This window comes from Panthera onca, chromosome F2, assembly GCF_046562875.1.
Source record: "Panthera onca isolate mPanOnc1 chromosome F2, mPanOnc1 haplotype 2, whole genome shotgun sequence".
NCBI lineage: Eukaryota > Metazoa > Chordata > Mammalia > Carnivora > Felidae > Panthera > Panthera onca.
Window position 1 is genome coordinate 38262078 of NC_138356.1, and position 18506 is coordinate 38280583.

The window sequence follows — 18506 nt, forward strand, 5'->3', positions numbered from 1 at the left end:
TTAGAAAATTTCAAGTATGCAATACAGTATCGTTAACTGTAGTCATGTTGTTGTACATTAGATCTGATTTTTTCTTTTCAGGTCCCAACCTATATTGTTTCTTGCCTCCTAGCTTTGTAGTTGGCATTTCCTCTACCTGGAATATTCTTCCCCTTTACAGATATTTCCCCCTTAACCCCTATTTTTCATTTGTATCTCAGCTGAAATGTCATACAGTTTGGGAAGCCTTCCCTGTACACTTACATCTGGGTTAGCTTTCTTTTCTACATGGTCCCCCATCATCCTGTGTCCCCTAGAATTGCCCTTATCATGTGGTATTTGGCTGTTTATTTGCTATAACATCCATCATAATTACAAAATCCTTAAGGGCTTGCCTACCTATATTCTTAGCATAAAACAGCGTGAGAACATAGTAGGGTCTAAGTAAAAAACTCATGAGAGAATGGATGAAAGTGCTACACTAGTAAATGCCAAATCTGTGTTAAAAACTCAAGAGTTTCTTTGTTCTAAGACTGCTGTAAGCAGTTGCACTCTGCTACCTCCATCTCAAAAATTAATGGAATGTAGAGTATAAGACCAGAATACTTCATTTTTTTAATTTATTATTTTAGAGAAAAAAAGAGTGTGTGAGTAGGGGATGGGGGATAGGGTGTGGGACAGGCGGGGGGGGGGGAAGAGAGAGAGAGAGAGAGAGGAGAGAGAGAGAGAGGAGAGAGAATCTTAAGCAGTCTTTACAGTCAGCACAGAGCCTGAAGTGGAGCTTGATCCCACGACCCTGGCATCATGACCTAAGCTAAAATCAAGAGTTGAACCACTCAACCAAGCCACCCAGGCACCCCAAGACCAGAATACTTTAAAAATAAAACAGAGAGGGGCCAGCTGTGCTCACGATAAACTCAGGAAAAGCATGCAATTCAAATAGAAAAAGCTGAAAAACCTGTACCCTTTGGTGGTAAATGTTAAAAGATTTATTATCATAGTATATCAGATATCACAAGATTTGGCTAGTCTGTGAGCCAAACCAGTATAAATCAAAGTTTCATTGTGTTCCATTTCAAAAGAAAAGAGCAGGAAAATTGAAGATGAAAACAGATATTTTAATAAAATATTAAAATCGTTTGGTTAATGCAGAACACACTAGACAGGAGTATTTTGTCTCCTTTTCCTTAAAAAAAATAATGTAGGGGCACCTGGGTAGCTCAGTTGGTTAAGCATCTGACTCTTGGTTTCAGCTCAGGTCATGATCTCATGGTTCATGGGTTCGAGCCCCGCATAGGGGTCTGTGCTGATGGCATGGAGCCTGCTTGGGATTCTTTCTCTCTCCCTCTCTCTGCCCCACCTCTGCTCTCTCTCTCTCTCTCTCTCTCTTTCTCTCTCTCTCAAATAAATAAACTTTTAAAAAAACTGTAATACTTTTGTCTGACACTAAGGCATTAGTCTACAAATATTCCAAAGTAACTCTTTACAATTCCTTATTTAAAAGTATGGCAGCCTGAATTTAAGACTTCCAGGAGTCTTGAATGTGGTAAAAACTGGCTTTCAAAATATAGTTTCCATCCTTCAAGTCAGGACTATAATTGAGTGACTGCTTTTTCTTATAATATTTTTTCTAATAAGAATTACAAAGCAAAAAGGTTTTTAGCCCTCATAGAATCATCAGAGCACTTGTTCAGTGCTTTTATTTGATAGTGTTTACATTATCACTGGAACTTCCCTACTTATGGTGATTATAAAGCAGTATTACAGAGGCTTACCCTGTCCATAGGGTGCTCAGGCAGCTTAAGTTTTCTAATAGCCTGGTTCAGCCCACCTGAGAACCATTAAATACTCACCAAGGAAAACATATTCCACTATGAATATGTATGTGTTACATTTGTTACAAATTTCCATGGTAGAGTTGGAAATAGTGGGTTGGTTTCTGTCTTTCTCCCTCCCTCCCCCTTCCTTCCTTCCGTCCTTCCTTCTTTCCTTCCTTCCTTCCTTCCTTCCATCCTTCCATCCTTCCTTCTGTCCTTCTGTCCTTCCGTCCTTCCTTCCTTCCTTCCTTCCTTCCTTCCTTCCTTCCCCTTTCTTACCTTTCTTGCCTTTCTTTCACCTATACCTAGATGTGGTTTGAGTCCAGTTCCCCAACCTGGTGACATATTTTTTGTCAAACTAAGGAGATACACAGTAGAGATACTATTCTACCATCTAGTGTGGAATGTACATCAGGTTACGTGGAACCAAAGTTTAAAATAGTCATTTGAGACAATGACACTAAAACAGCCCATCCAAAAGCATAAATACAAAAGTGGACAATACAATACAAAATATACAATTGATGAGCCTGGTGGATTCAACTTTATTTTACGATGGATTGCTTCAGTGTTTGAATGACTGAGCTAGACTGAGGTAGGCTGGTCCAGCGGGCCTCTAGGAGTGAGGAACTCATTCTGTGAATTTTGCAGATCAGGTTTTTTGTGACCTCTCGTGCTATTTCTGCCCAGTTAGCTATTGCCAAGAATTAACCAGAAGATTGGTTTAATTCACTTATTAAGTTAAACAGTAAAATGATACGCAATTTTAAAACTCTCAAGGGTCTTTAAATTTATATTTTGCAAATAAGGATTTTTGAAAGTGTATCTGAGAAAGAAGGTCATTCAGTGATTAAGTCTATTGTGTCCTTTATTTTAAGCGTTACTGTGGGGAAGAGTCTCACGGGTCATGAAAAATCCTGATTCCTTCGCTGCCTCACCCCCCCATGCCCTCTCTGAGATTCGGATTCTCTAGTAGGGCCCAGGAATCCACATTTTAACTGAATTAAAATGGTCTGTGGGCCATCTTTAGAGGAAAAAATAAGCTCAGCGGGTCTTGAAGGTCCAATCCTACTAAATCTTATCATCTTTTTCTCAAAGACAAACTCCACTTTGTTCAGTATAGTGTTGGTAGGACCACACGGCAGGAGTTTTGTGACCCTGAGTTCCTCCTCCTTAGTCCGCTGCTGTCTCTTTGTAAAGGGAGAGGATCGTTCCATCACGTAAGTCATCTGGCAGCTTCCTGAAATAACTAGCAAACCAGCTTCTCGCACAGAAGGAAGGATGCTTTCCTTTTCGTTCATGTCCATTCACTCCCTTACATTCTGTGCTGCTGTATCATGTAGAGATCTTTTACTTTCATCTGTTATTAATGTGTTTCTTCCATCTCTGCTTATCCAGATTTACCTGTTATTGAAAGTCACATGCAAAAGTTACTGCTCGTGCCCCCAAATGAAAGATCTTGTATTGCCCCGACTCCCATACATTCCAAAGTGTATCTCTTATTGCACTTACTGTGTTTTACTGTCTAACATATTTACGCTTATGCCTACGCCTCTTATCTCTTTTTATTAGACTCCCTGATTTGACTGTCATTTACTTTTGTATCCCACAATAAGTAAAATGTGTTTGTGTTTAAACGTGTTCATTTGTTTGAATCATAAAGGAATGAACACAGTTTGTTGGATTGCAGTAACAATTCTGAAATCTACATGATTATTTAATCAGTATTCACTTGGGGCACCTGGGTGGCTCAGTCGGTTAAGCGTCCGACTTCAGCTCGGGTCACGATCTCGCGGTCCGTGAGTTCGAGCCCCGCGTCGGGCTCTGGGCTGATGGCTCGGAGCCTGGAGCCTGCTTCCGATTCTGTGTCTCCCTCTCTCTCTGCCCCTCCCCCGTTCATGCTCTGTCTCTCTCTGTCTCAAAAATAAATAAAACATTAAAAAAAATTTTTTTTAAATAATCAGTATTCACTTATTAAACATCTGTTTATTCTGTAACCTGCTAGGTCCTATAGATGAAGACAAAACATCTGAATAATTGACTCTGTATTAGGCTTTTATTTGGTTGTGCGGATATATTTTTGGTATATTTAGTTAAATTGCTTGTTAAATGTAAAAATAAATGAACCCAAACATACTTAAAACCATGAAGACTTATTTCATCAGGGAGTAAATGTCTGAAGTCCATGTACTATAAAAATGTATTAAATTATTTTTCTTTTTAACACCTTCAATTATTCTTTCTTTTTTATTTTTTAAAGTTCTTTTTGACATTTGTTCATTTTTGAGAAACAGAGAGAGGCAGATTGTGAGTAGGGAAGAGGCAGAGAGAGAGGGAGACACAGAATCCGAAGCAGGCTCCAGGCTCTGAGCTGTCAGCACCGAGCCCAACCTGGGGCTCGAACTCACAAACCATGAGATCATAACCTAAGCCAAAGTCGGGTACTCAACCAACTGAGCCACCCAGGCGCCCCTCTTTCTTTTTAAATAAATGTGTGTGCATGCACAAATAAACCGGCATAAGCATTTGAGCCAAGATTTTAAAATTAAAAGACAAAACAGTATACAAAGTTGAAATGATTTGCTTATCTTCTGTGTGTTCTTACCGTTTCAGATGATGGAAAATTGTCCTTTGAAGAATTCAAAGCATATTTTGCAGATGGTGTTCTGAGTGGAGAAGAATTACATGAGCTTTTCCATACCATTGATACACATAATACCAAGTAAGGAACTTTTTATCATTGGATTCTGTAAGTGATGTACAGAAGGTGTGAACAAGTATGTACTGATGCAGGAGAGAGTGAGGAAATACGTAAAGGGCACATTTTGTAATGTTTACTTCTGTATGTTGACTCTGTTTTGAAGTTTATTTATTTTGAGAGGGAGATAGAGAGTGCACTTGCGTGAGTGCACACACGAGTGCACACATGCCCAGGGGAGGGGCAGAAAGAGAGAGAGAATCTCAAGCCTCCTCTGAGCTGTCAGCACACAGCTAGCTGGATGTAGTCTGGGTCTGAAGAACCAGCCAGGAACCGAAGGGTGAGATCAAGATAGTGACCTTCACGGAAATCAAGAGTTGGTTGCTTAACCGACTAAGCCACCCAGACACCCCTCTGTGTGTTTACTTTTGAGGTACCCCCTCTTTAGTAATGGAAATACTCTGAAAAACTGAGTACTGAATTGCAAAACAGTGATCTTCTGTAGGGAGCCCAATTAAAGTAGCTTTAGAGTGTGCAGAATGTGAAACAAAAGCAAAGATTAGAGATAATTCTAAGTGTGTCATTAATAAGAAAGTGGCATTTTACCTTCTTTCTAGTTTCATCTCAGTTCGCTTCATCTAAAACTTATCCTGAGGCCATTATATTAGCTTAGTGAAATGCGGAACTGCAGTGATTTTCTGGACAATTCAGATGTGCTTAACTCCAGACCACTGTTACCTCAGACGTGCCGGTAATACAGGACACAGAATTTTTTTCTGAATAGTCAATGTATACAGTGATCTATTTTATTTATCTTACATATGTAGGTCCTTCCTTTTCATTAGTATAGCATTTATAAAGTTTCTATTTATATTCTTACTATACTAATGAGGGATTTAGGATATAGAACAACAGAAACGTGCTGTTTGATTTGGGTAATTGATCCAAATCATGTTATTTGTAACAGTCGTGATTACAGAATTCTAATGTGGAAAATGCGTCATTTCAGCCATGCCTGGAGACCCATCAGTGTGTTTCCTATTTGAACAATCACTGTCTTGCTTTAGGCAAAGTGTCGAGATGGTTCCAGGCAGTGAGCCAGCTTGCCGAGAAAATGCTCTTGGGCAACATCGAGGCATAGACTTTTTTCTGTGGCGAACTAATAAGAAAAATTAAAAGATTAAATTCACTTTCCTCAAGCAGTGGAAAATTTTTTAAATACTCAGTCTGTAAGTTTCTTCTGTTGGAATTTCAAATTCCCTATGAAACAGCTTCATTAGCTGATAACTGTGTCAGAAGTTTCATTCTGTTCAACAAATCTAAGTCCCTAGTGGGTGTGGGTTGGTATAACATGGAACCCGCTTATAGTTTGTGAAACAATAGACCCACTAACAAGTCATTTTTATATGATATCATAGCCACTGTGACTGAGGTATGTACAGGACACTGTGGGATAACACAGTGGGGCAGGGAATTTTAGCCTAGTTTGATAAACTCTAGGAATGTTCCTAGGATTAGGTAGCCAGGAGCTAAGTCTTTATGGGAGGGCAGAAACTAGTTAGGTGAAGAATGGAATGAGGGAATATTCCAACTAGAGGAAAAAGCATAAGAAAGGATCTGAAAGTATAAGGTGGATGGGAGTAACAAGTATTCATGTTTTCAGCATCATCAATTGTAAGGCTGAGAGCGGGAGGAGAAAAATCTGGAAAGGGAAGAATGGGCCAGGCAAGAAGGGGTGTGCGCTCTGAGATGCAAAAGTGCTTCAAGTTTAAACTGCAGGCCAGGAAATGGCCTTAAAGTACTTAAGCCAGGGATCAACATCTTTGTAGGTTATTGTGGTTCTCCTGAAGGACAGAGCTAAGCCGGGGGGGGGGCGAAGGTGGAGAAAGGCCACGAATGAATGTTAGCCCAATTCTTAAATTGCTGCTAGGGAATAATGTTTATGCATGGAAGGAAGGAAGCCATGTGAACCATTCTGAGAACTAATACCTGAGTGAAAGAAAGAGCAGAGGCTCCCTTTATGGCTCAGATGTTGGAGATTAAGATGCTAATACTCCATTATGTATGTTGATTACTTATTCCTCGTTATACTTGCTATCAAAGTTTTAACAGTATCCAGGTTTGAAACAATTATTGCGAGTCATAATAGCAATCTTAGGTGTCACAGAGGTTTTTCAAAGCACATTTATTCATATTGATGAAAACTAAAGTTTTCAGTAAACCTTATTGGCCTGATTTTGCTATTTTATTTACATATTTATTAGTTGAAATTACTTGGCATAGCCTTAAGATTACATTAATTGCTAAAGAATTATATGCAATGATTTATACAGTAAGTCCAAAGGAGTAATTATTACTACCAGTTGCTTTCATAGATGCATTAGTAAAAACACTTAAGTGTTTTCTGATAATGGTGGTCAACCTAATCTGGAGCCTCTGGAGTCTCTAATATGTTAGAGACTTCAGAATTGTATTCATGAAATTCCTTAAAAAAAAAAAAAAAAAGAATGTCAGTCAGGCTTTGATCTTTTAAGGAGATTAATTCAAACATTGACCGAGAAATTTCAGAGCTATATTTCAAGCAAGTGATAACTTTTGTCTTTGCATGATCCAAGTTTCAATTATTTTAGTGATTGTACTATATGCCATATTTTTTTTCCCCTTCCACATGACTTCTAATAAAATACGTTCTTGTATGCTCAGCATCACCAACCATCCTAATTTGATCAAGGGTACAGCTTGGCCTGAAGGAGCCAATTTATACATAGGCTAGACAATGTCATTCAGACTCACTGTCTCATGTTTATGGTGAACCATCAGATTCAGATACAATGAACGTCTGCTGCTAAGGCCCCTAGCGGTGCCTGGTTCCTGCCCCTCCTGATGTCTGGTGATTTAACTTCATCTTGGAGTCTATTAAATCACGATCCACTTAATATACTGCATTTTCTTGAGCTTATTTGAGTAAGATTCTCTTTCTTGCAAACGTATATGCTAACACAGTATTACCTCCACTCATTTCTGCCATCTCTGGAAACTTTTCTCTTTGCTATAAATATTATATTTGCCATGTTTTAAATAATTTTTTTAATGTTTATTTATTTGGGGGAGATAGAGTGGGGGAAGGGCAGAGAGAGAGGGAGACACAGAATCCGAAGGAGGCTCCAGGCTCTGAGCTGTCAGCACAGAGCCCGACACGGGGCTGGAACCCACAACGCGCAAGATCACGACCTGGGCCGAAGTCAGACACTCAACCAACTGAGCCACCCGGGTGTCCCTATATTTGCCGTGTTTTAAAAGTGCCGTGTCCACTCTGAAAATATTTGGAAATAAGGAAGGAAAATATTGAGAACATGTCTTGCTACTGAATTCTCCCCTTTTTTTCTCATGAAGAACAGTCTCAAAATATTGTGCTCCTAAAACACTGTGCTCGATCATGAACAGCGGATATTACTTAGAAATGTCATTGTAACTGTGCCTGTAGTACCACATCATTAAGATATTTTAAATATCAAAAATAAGTGCATTATTCCTTGTAAAAGGACATAAAAAACCTATCAGGTAAACCTAGAGATTCTCAGATACCATGTGTTTATAGGTAGCTTTTCAGTGAACAAACTACACACATACAGCTGTGCACTGATTACAAAAGGTTTGGACAAGTTCAAAATATATATATGGCCCTCTCCACATACATTTAGGGAGCAATCTTAATTTACAGATTAAACTTCCTGGTTTTTTTCCCTTCCTCTTGTCCATTCATTTCTTTGCTCTCTTATTTTAAAAAATCAGTATGTTCATTTGAGAAATTATGTTTCGCGGATTCCACTGCAGCTTTAAGTGTGCCCTGCGGCCGTTTGGGTCTTTTCAGTCAGATTTCCTCCCCCGATACAAGGAGACTGTAACCAACAAATACAAAAACAAACCCGAAGACACACGGTCTCCTAAGAACTTACACATTTGAGATACTGCAAAGATTTCTATACGTGGATATTACCAAGATTGTAAATATCTATAGTTTTGAATCACAGAGAATTTCTTTTTTAGTGTATTTCAAAATGAAACCGTCAAGCGCACATCCCTTTATGTTAAAGTGTTTAGGGAGCTCTGGTCACTTTTCCGGCCTGCACAGTTGCAAGCTTAAGCTCAAAATTCGGTACAGTCTCATTCTAATGAGAGTTCCATGAATCATCCTAATTGTTTGATTAGAATTTTAATAATGAATGATTTGCTAGCAATTACATTCCTAATCTACACGTCCTGAAGATTTCACTCAGAGCAGAGACTAGAAATGAGAAGAACCTGAATGACAGTAGGAAAAATTTGAAGACATCAGAAGTCTAAATTTCCATCACTTTTATCCAAAAATTAATTTTAACATTGACATTTTCCATTATGTTTGGATATTTAGAAAATTTTCTTGAGTTTTTTTCTTGAGTAGTGTGGTTGAGTGTAGAACACAAATCCAGCTTTTCCTATGCATGATCCTTGGGATATATAGCATAGCAAAGAAAAAGAAGGTCAAAATGTAAGTTTTTGTCAACAGGGCAAAATATTGTTGAAATTTTTAACTTTCTCAAACTTTAAGCGAAGTGCACACAATCTGATATTCCAAAACATTCTGAAGAATGTTATAGCCACCTTATGAAGCCTTTCATGATTTCACAGACTTTTGTCAACCCTCATTTTAACTGTCTTCTTTCTGGGTCAAATATGCCTAATCTTTTTTTCTTTTTTAAAAAAGAAAAAGAATTGTTAATCTCTCATTTTAATTAGCCTTATTACATCTTTTCCGGCTCCATTAAAAGGTTTTGGACACACGTTTTTCTCAAATTTGGAAAAGTTACTAGTAAAGTATCTAGTAAAGAATACATAAAGCCCATAACATTTTAAGTTTGGCAAAAGACAATATTAGCAAAAGCTAAATCTACAGCTTTGATAATTTAAAAATTGAAACCATCATATCAGAGAACAGAAATAGATAGAAGGAAGATCATTAGGTCAAGAGGAAACTTCCATGGTTCATCAGAAGTGCTCTTACTCATCAGAAAGCCAGCTTGTCTACATTTTTCAGTCCGAGGAACTCATGAATAAATTAACATAATTCCCTGTGGTGTTAACCATAGCACAGGCGGGGGAAAGATCCCCTAGAGACCAAAAATGATTCTTTCAGAGTACTGCACTTTGGAGTTCCAGATTGTTAAGATAGGCCAAATGGTAGACCAGATGGGAGTTTTGCTCTTAGGTCAGAGAGTGAACACACAGAAAAGCTTCCCAGGGCCTGCAGATCGGGGGTTGGGGGGCGGGTTTAACTAGAAATGGACAACTGCCGGCTTCAGGTCGAGTATTCCTCGTTCCAGGCTAAGATGATTTTTTCAGTGCCAATTACTGGGATTTCACCCAATACTTGTTAAATCACTGAAGCACACCAAAGTGACAGAAATATCACCACCTACTAAAAGAGCATAGTCCATCTTGAGCTAGCTCTGAAAGCTTAAAAAACTCTTTCCTAAACGAAACTGAAAATTTCTCTCTCAACTTCACTTATTTTTCTTAGTTTTGTTCCTTGGGGACATGCAGAATACAAAGATGTTATGACAAGTCTTTCTAATATTTGAAGACAGTTTTATGCACCAATGATGAGATAAAATCCCATAATAATTGGAGAGTAATGATATCAAAGGGTTTGTTCCAGATGGTAGAATTTGGTTCCTTCTGAAACAGAAGGTTGTTCATCTTGTATTTGTGCGTGACAGCAAAATGCTAACTTTATGAGTTGGTTGATGCAGCCACTTTCTCCCTTGAGTTATTCATCACATGCTTAAGTAGACACATATTGTGGGCACAAGGAAAAGAAGGCAGTGTCAGCACCCAAGGAATAAGCAGTGGGTTGGTCTGCAGAGTATGTGGCACAGCTTGTACTGCACTATGACTGGAAAGTTCCCAGCATTTCCATAGTGGGCAAGAGAGATCTTCCTATTAAAATAACCAGTCCCATTTTTACTGGAACTGAAGACTCAGAAAGCAGCACCCAGACCTAAGTGCCTGGAGAACGGGGGAGATCACAATTGCAGGTGCTAAGCTCAGCAAGTACAGGAAAGAAATCAGAAAAGAGCAAAAGTGGTGTAGCCGTATGTCAAGATGTCAAGAGAGTGAAGAGAAAATCAAATTCCAGAGTATAATGGGTAAGACAGAGTGGGCAGACTGGGTGTCCAGAGTTGAGTTTTAGCAATATAGACTGGGCCAAGGAGCTCTGGCCAGAGAGTGTTCCAGGTATTCCAACAAGGCCCAAACTGGCCAGAGAACAAACTAGCAGAGAACACAGAGCATTTCCTTCGGCTCCATGACCAAGACTTAGCTGTAAGACCTAGGCTGTGGGCTGACCTCTGTCGAGGCATTCAGTAACCTCCCTGGCATAAACAGAGAAAGGCCAGCAGATGTATGCTGTTTCCCAGAGAGAGGCAGGAGTTATCTGTTAGCTATGGCCGATGATTTTAGTTTAGAATGCTTATATGCCAAATGAGTCATGGAGTCAGAGGAACTGTGATGCTAAGAAGGGAGAGAAGAACATTCTTTACGGATTTTCCTCAACTTCTCCTAAGCTCTACTTGGCTGAAGTCACACTGGGGCAGAAGAGAATATAGTAGGCAGGACTTCACCGGTTGTGAGTGACAGAAACATAAATTAAGCTGACCTGAAAAATAATCATCCGACTCCTGTAGCTGAAAAGTCCAGAGACGGGCCTTATGTGTTCTCGAGCAAGTACTCCCAACAGTGGTGCGAGCAATCAGTCTTCCATCAACTCCTACCTCTTCTTTTCTCTGTGTTGGCTGTTCTCTTGAACAGATCCTCTTGCTGAGATGTCAAGAAGAGACTAGAAGCTCTAGGTTCATATTGCCACCAGCTTGGCAAACTCTCAGAGGTTGCTATCGTTTCCCAGTAGTCCCAGCAAAATTGTGATCTTGAACTGTGTTAGCTTGACTTGGGTCTCGTGCACATCCCTGAAAAAAAATCATTGTTACCGGGAAAACACGATGTGGAAGAGAATTGGGACGGTATTTTCAGAATAGTGCTGGGCAGGCAGAATTTGTAGATCACCTGCCTACTCAGTCCCAAAGACTTTCCTCTCCCCTCTCATATTTTGGAGGAATATAATCCACTTCCCTAAAAGGACGAGAGGCTGGGCGCAGTTTGAACTCCAGAGAGTTTCTACTGAGTGTGGGGTCATTCAGGGAAATCTGAAGCTCCCTACAATGGAAAGGAATGAAGCCAGGGAGAGGTCTGTTAACAAGCGTGCTGGTCCAGGGTTCTAGTTCCCTACATCTGCTCCCTTCCTGACCATTTGATGTGTCTCCCCCCAGCGTCCCTGTGTTCCCACACTCTAGAATATTACTAGAATCACGCATGCAATGCCGTGTCTTCACTCCTTGTGGTCCTGCCAACTCCTCTGTCTCTTCAGGGACTCCCAAAACTTAGGCGGACTTCGTGGGTGACACCTGTTCTTTATTCCTTTAGTCCTTCTCCATAGTTATCCACCAGTTCTCACATATTGTGTTGTCCTTACTTCTTAAGAATTTAAAAATCGGAACTATGAACATGGCTAAACGAAACGTTTTCTGACTATATTCTTTAGAGGCACACTTTGTGCCTCATTATCAGGGACCAAAAACTGAAGTCTTACAATCTTACTAGACCTCGCTCTCCAGTTATTGGTTCCATTTGGCCATTAGCACCTACCTGCGGCCATCAAATGTACTTATTATCCACCTGTTTTTCAGATGTGCCTTTCACTTCAATCATCTCTGAAACCTGTTTACTTTCTTTGAGCATCTCTAGCTCATAAGGATATGAGGAGAAAAAGACAGGCTGTTTCCTGTGAGTTCCTGTAAAAATTGTTTACTTTCCTCTGAAGGCATTTCCTCGACACTGCCAACACTTTCTCCCAAATCAGGCCATTCCACAATCTGCAGCGTTGATTGAGCTGAGGATTCTTTCCTGGAGGAAAAGTGAGGACTCAACAAATCTACTTTATAATTAAGAAGATTAGCATAGTTTAGGGGATTTATAAAGGAGAGGATTTTAAGGAGATTTTTCTTCAAGTGATGTGGAAATGGGTTCTCTTTAGTTATAATTTCTACAAGAAATTGGTCTCCATTTTCTCTGACCAAGACGGTAAACAAGCTAAATTTTGTGTCAGGGAAGTTCATATATAATTTCTAAAAAAATGTTTAATTTTTAATGGAATAAAAAAATTACAGTTATTGTCTATGTGCCAGGCACTTACATCATCTTATTTAATCTTCACAAAAACCGCATAAAAAGGTATTATTACTCTTTACAACCCACAGTTCAGGAATCAGATATAGAAAGTTGAGTAACTCGCCCAAGGTTACACACATACATTTTGAAAGAGCCTAGGATTATCTCAGGGGTAACTAAAAATCAAACTCCAGCTCATTGTCATGCCACTTCAGTAAATTTTCAGATTTTCCACTACTTATTGTGTCCTACCAGAAATCAAAATATTCCAGGGGCGCTTGGGGGGCTCATTTGGTTAGGCTTCTGACTCTTGATTTCAGCTCAGGTCATGATCTCACAGTCCTGAAATTGAGACCCATGTCGGGCTCCATGCTGAGCATGGGGTCTGCTTAAGATTCTCTCTCCCCACCCCCCCCCCCTTCTGCCCCTCTCCCTTGCTCTCTCTCTCTCTCTCTCAAATTAAAAAAAAAAAAAGGAAAGAAAGAAATCAAAATATCCCAAAGCCAATTTAAAAAATCGCTTTCAGGTATTTTCCTTTTGATAAAGAGGTGCTTCATTCTCTAGCAGTAGAGTATATTTGGATGTACAGTATAGGGGTAATTGCCTTAATTGCTGCCTTAATCTCTTCCCTTTTTATAATCATTATGTAGGATTTTTACAGTGTGGGAGTCACCACAATGTAGAGGTGTTATTCTTTTTCTTTGTGGACATTATTTCCATTCCTTGCACATTTTCCCTCCCTCCACCCTGCCGTTATATGTGGAATTCATCTCCTACTTTTGGACTTAGTTCGTTACCACCCTCCACTCCACTTTACGTTTGCCTCATTTTCTCCATTGTTCTTCAGAGCACTCACAGAGTTTTACTGTTTCCTTTAATCATTTGTGTTAAAGGCCTCTGCTTTCAAGCTGTTTCAGATCATCTTATGTTTTAACCTTATCTAGAGAACTCTTTTCTGGTTGTCATCTTGTCCTCCCAATAAAGAATGTGAATTCTCTTTTGATTTTTACTCAATTCACCTCACATCAGCCATAACACAGTTGCTGATGGCAAAGTAAAAATCGATTACTACTCGAAATAAAAGTTGATTCCTGAGGAATCTAAATGAATTTTTTATTCATATAAATGCAGTATTCTTTCTGATGTCACCAATATCCACCAAATGGACGAAATCAGATCAGTAAAGTGTTAACCCTAATCTTTTAAAAATACACGAAGCTTACTTCTTGGATGGTTTCCTCTCTCCCTCATCCACCAATGCACCAACCAATTCTGTCTTCTTCCCCCACCACCCCCAGCTCATTCATCTTATGAATCCATCAACTCTCTTTATGGTCACTACCCCTACCTAAATGCAAGCTTTCTCTCTTTTACAGCTGCATTGTTCTCAAAATGGTCACTTTGGTGGAGTATTTGCAATTTTTTTCTCTATGATGTTCCCAGGTTTCAGAATCTTTGAAATAAGTATAGATTACAAATAACCTGAAAGTGATTGCTTCCTTTTGAAATGAATTTTGTCAAGAGCAATCTCTTAAGGAAGATATTTTGCCCTATAATAATTATATAAATACCACATACTTACTGTAAAAAGAGAATTCAAATAATACAGAAATCATAAGAAAGAGCATAAAAATACCCAAAATTTCACCACCTTGACTTAACTACCAATAGCATTTGGTCACCATACTTCTACTGTGTGCATTCTGTTCTAATCACAGAAAGCTATTTTCTTCTATTTTTCTCCTTTCCTACTATCCACTCCTATCTTACCCCACATGACCAATCTCTACCACTGAGACTGTGGTCTTCTAACTTTTTCCATATTTAAATAATCATATACATATCTATACACCTCTTGAAAACCTTCCCTGACTTTTCTTATTAGGTTACATTTCTCATTCTGCTTTCTCCTTGTGGCGTGTATCTCTTTTCCAAAGCACTTACATAAACTACAATTTTATGCTTGTTCCATGTTTATTTGATTGATGCTGCCCTCCCCAATCTAAACAACACGAAGGCAGAAGTCATGACTGTTTTGCTTTCCATGGATTCCAGACCTAGCACAGTCTCTAATATATGTTATGAGCTCATTGAGAAGGGATAGATTCCTTCCTCCCCCTATCTCATGCTGTGCACTTTGCCTGAATAGCCTCGCCCCTCTCCTCTGCCTAGTAAAGTTTTCTAGCTGTCAAAGTCCACCCAATTCCAGAAAAGCAATGTTGCAGTGTGGAAAAAGCTCAGGAACTGGTCAAGCTTAGGCTTACCTCCTTCCACGATCTAGCAGTAAGGACTATGGATGGCCATTGCTCTTTATTGAACCTTAATATTATTGGCTGTAAAATAGATCCAAGGTAAAGACTCATTTTGTGAAGTTTAACGATAATGTGTAAACACCTGCCATTAAATCATAATCATGATTATTATTGTTAAGATGTATTTACCAACCTTTTCTTTTTTCCTGATTGTCTTTTTTGTCCACATTTCTGTAATTCCAGTTTACTCTTTCATAGGGTACCATTTAATTATATATTTGTTGTTATTTTTTGCTAATTGTTTCATGAACATGTTAATTTTGTCACTAAATCTAAATCATACAGTCCTTTCAGGCAAGAATATGGTTTTCTGCTATTTCCAGTAAGTGTTATAATACACTCAATAACTACTTGGTTAGTTGACTAATTCTTCTAGGAATGGAGTATATTGATTAGATGTAAGAAAAGCATACAAAGGCACATTGTTGGTGATTTTTAGAGTTGAGATCCTGGCTGACTGATTATAGAAAGGATGATGCTACTGACAGATCCGGTCAAATAATAACTGAGTCTTTTTGAGGGGAATCGAGTAAATAATAAGTCTGACTTTGGACTCGCAATTAAATTTTTGAAATGTATGTCTCTTTTAAAATAGTTCTCTATGCCCATGAACTAAAAGCCATGAAATGTAATTTTAAAATGTGAATGTGGATTATTTATTTTAGCAGACAGAAAATATGTTCAAATTAAGAATTTCTCTTTGTCCCAGTATATTTAGTGGATCTGCATTTATATATAAAACAAAGTTTCCCTGCTTTAAAAGAAGCTCCCACTATATAGAATATTATGTTCTCTTTTCTGTTTTTTTAAGGTTTATGTATTTATTGAGTGGGGGAGAGGCAGAGAGACAGGAGGAGAGAGAATCCTAAGCAGGCTCTGCACTCAGCACGGAGCCTGATGTGGGGATTGAGATCATGACCTGAGCCAAAATCAAGTGCTGGATGCTTAACTGACTAGGCCACGCAGACGTGCCTTCTCTTTTCTGTTCTTAAAAGGTTTCTCAGAAGGGAAAAATAGACTAATTAGCAAAAGCTTTTAGTAGTGAACTCAAACTGTAATAGGAAGAAAGCTGAGCTTGGGTATCAGCCGAACGTTACTGTTCTTGACTCATTCACTAAGGGTTTAATGGCTTAATTTTTAGGTTTTTCTGGGAATCTGTTTTTAATTAAAATAGTTTGCTTTTAGAATAATTAGAATTCTACATGTGGAAAACCATAGGATTTTAATTATTTGCATACATAACTTTCCCTCCACTTCCCATCCTCACTGCCGTCAGGTTGAAATGAATATAGACTTGAGATTGCCACAAAGAGTCTCTCTCTTGCTCTCTCCCTTACCGTGTATAGTTGCCAAGTGAAAATTCAGATTTGACCTTGACAACTGTTACTCTAGTTGAGTTTGCAGCTTCCAAGAACTTAGTCATTTATCCTTACTTATGTAATAGAATTGGGTGCACTGTCTCTGAGCTCCTGTCTGCATCTAGTTTCTTTCACTCTCTTTTACAGTCTCTCCCTCTGTCACTCTCTTGGACTGATCCATCTCTAAACTGGAAGTTGACGGACTATGTCTATACCAGGGTCACTTAAACTGAAATGGATTGTAAGAGGTCTCTACTCTTTGAATTTCTGTGTTGCTATTTATTTAATTGCCTTTGCATTTCTGCTTCTACTTTGAATCCCTAATCCTGGATCCTTGCCCTTTATATTTTACATTTCAAAATCTTTTTATTCTCCATGGAGCTAACTTCTGGTTCATGAAAACTCAAAGGGATTTTATCTTTAATATAGAGTATATTCAGAGAGACATAGTCCAGTGAAAAGAGCATAGTATGAATGCATGAAACATTGTTATCCTCACTGTATTTGATTGGAACTGTTCTTTAGGGTGAAGAAAGTAATGTAGATTTCAAAGCCCATGACAGAAATCCCTCATTCACAGTCCTAGATTACGCAGGAAATCTTTGTCCTTCGGTGGTTATGTAAAGTCTTCCACATAAGATTTCTTAACCTGGTAACATGAATCCCTGGAAATTTAATATAAAATGCTATAGATATTACATATTTTAAATTTGATGGGGAGGGAGGAGAGATGGTTGATTCATTATATCAGACACTCAGTGTTCTGTGCCAAACCAGCAAAGAACAACTACGCAAGACTCGCCTTTCCTCTTAACTTCTAAATCAGCCCCCCCACCGGGCTTTTATGAGTAATTTTATATCAACCCTGATACAGAAAAAAAAAAAGAGCTTGACTATTTTAAGAGGCTACCACAGAAACCCACTGAAGTTTCTTGGGAATTCCAGGGAAGAGGATCCTAGAGATTAGGGAGAGAGAGAGAGAGAGGCTAATAAATGGAACTTTGAGCTCAGTCTGTGTCTAATACTCTGTCTTGCCCATACAAACTGAACTTTCCATTCTTTCAACAAGTATTAGTGTTTACCTCGTTGTGCTAGATGCTGGGGATATGATGGTGAAGAAGAGATTTATAGTTTGGCCAGGGATGTAGAAAGATGGTAACCTGATTAATTATGACAGGGAGATACAACTGTTTTGGAGTTAGGGGTGGGGACTAACCCAGTCTACAGTCAAGACCGCTTGAAAGTGACTTTTAAGTGCATGATGAGCTACTATCAAGAAGAGGTGTGGATATGAGTGGGGCTGCAGCTGAGAAAAGTTTTAGTCGAAGAGAATGGCATATGGGGAAACCTTAGGTGAGAGGGAGGGTGGCATGTTGGGGGACCTGAAAGGCACGCAGTCTGCTCAAGTTTAAGAGTGTGATGGGGAGAGGGACCAGAGAGACAGGGCCACTTGTGAAAGGCCACTTATGAACCTGTGGGGCATTCGGATTTCTACCCTCAGGTCAGTGTGGAGCCACGAAAGGGTCTTAAACATGGAAGGCACCGGACTAGTTTTCTGATTTAGAAAGATGGCTCTTCCCAAAATAAAAGAGGATTGATGAGAGGTGACAAGTCTGGAGACAGAAAGACCAATTAAAAGGCTACTTCGGCTATCCTTGAAAAAAGGTTCATCTGAATCATCATTTTGAAAACTAGTCTTTGAGTAGGTTGAAATCTTTCTGATCTGGAAAGATGTCAGGTACTCAGTAACCCGATAATGCAGAGCAATAATAATGGTTAAAGTTTATGTACCAGATCCTGTTTTAAGAACTTTACATCACTGGGGCACCTGGGTGCCTCAGTCAGTTGAGCATCTGACTCTTGATTTTGGCTCAGATCATGATCCCCAGGTTGTGGGATCGAGCCCTGCATCGGGCTCCATGCTCAGCAAGGAGTGTGGAGCCTGCTTAAGATTCTCTTTCTCTCTCTGTCTCCGTCTCTCTGTCTTGTTCCTGCCTCTCTCTTACCCCCCACTCTGCCCGTCCCAGCCACCCCCTGCTCATATGTGCTCTCTCTCTCTCTCTCTCTCAAATAAATGTTCCAT

General features: G+C 39.2%; 1 protein-coding gene across 1 annotated transcript in view; it reads left to right on the forward strand.

Moving 5' to 3' along the window:
* Positions 1-18506, forward strand: part of NECAB1 (N-terminal EF-hand calcium binding protein 1) — a 193812-nt gene that overhangs the window by 33676 nt on the left and 141630 nt on the right. The window contains exon 3 of the mRNA XM_078441947.2: positions 4410-4518. Coding sequence (XP_078298073.1) covers positions 4410-4518 — 109 coding nt within the window. The remainder of the gene's footprint in view (positions 1-4409; positions 4519-18506) is intronic.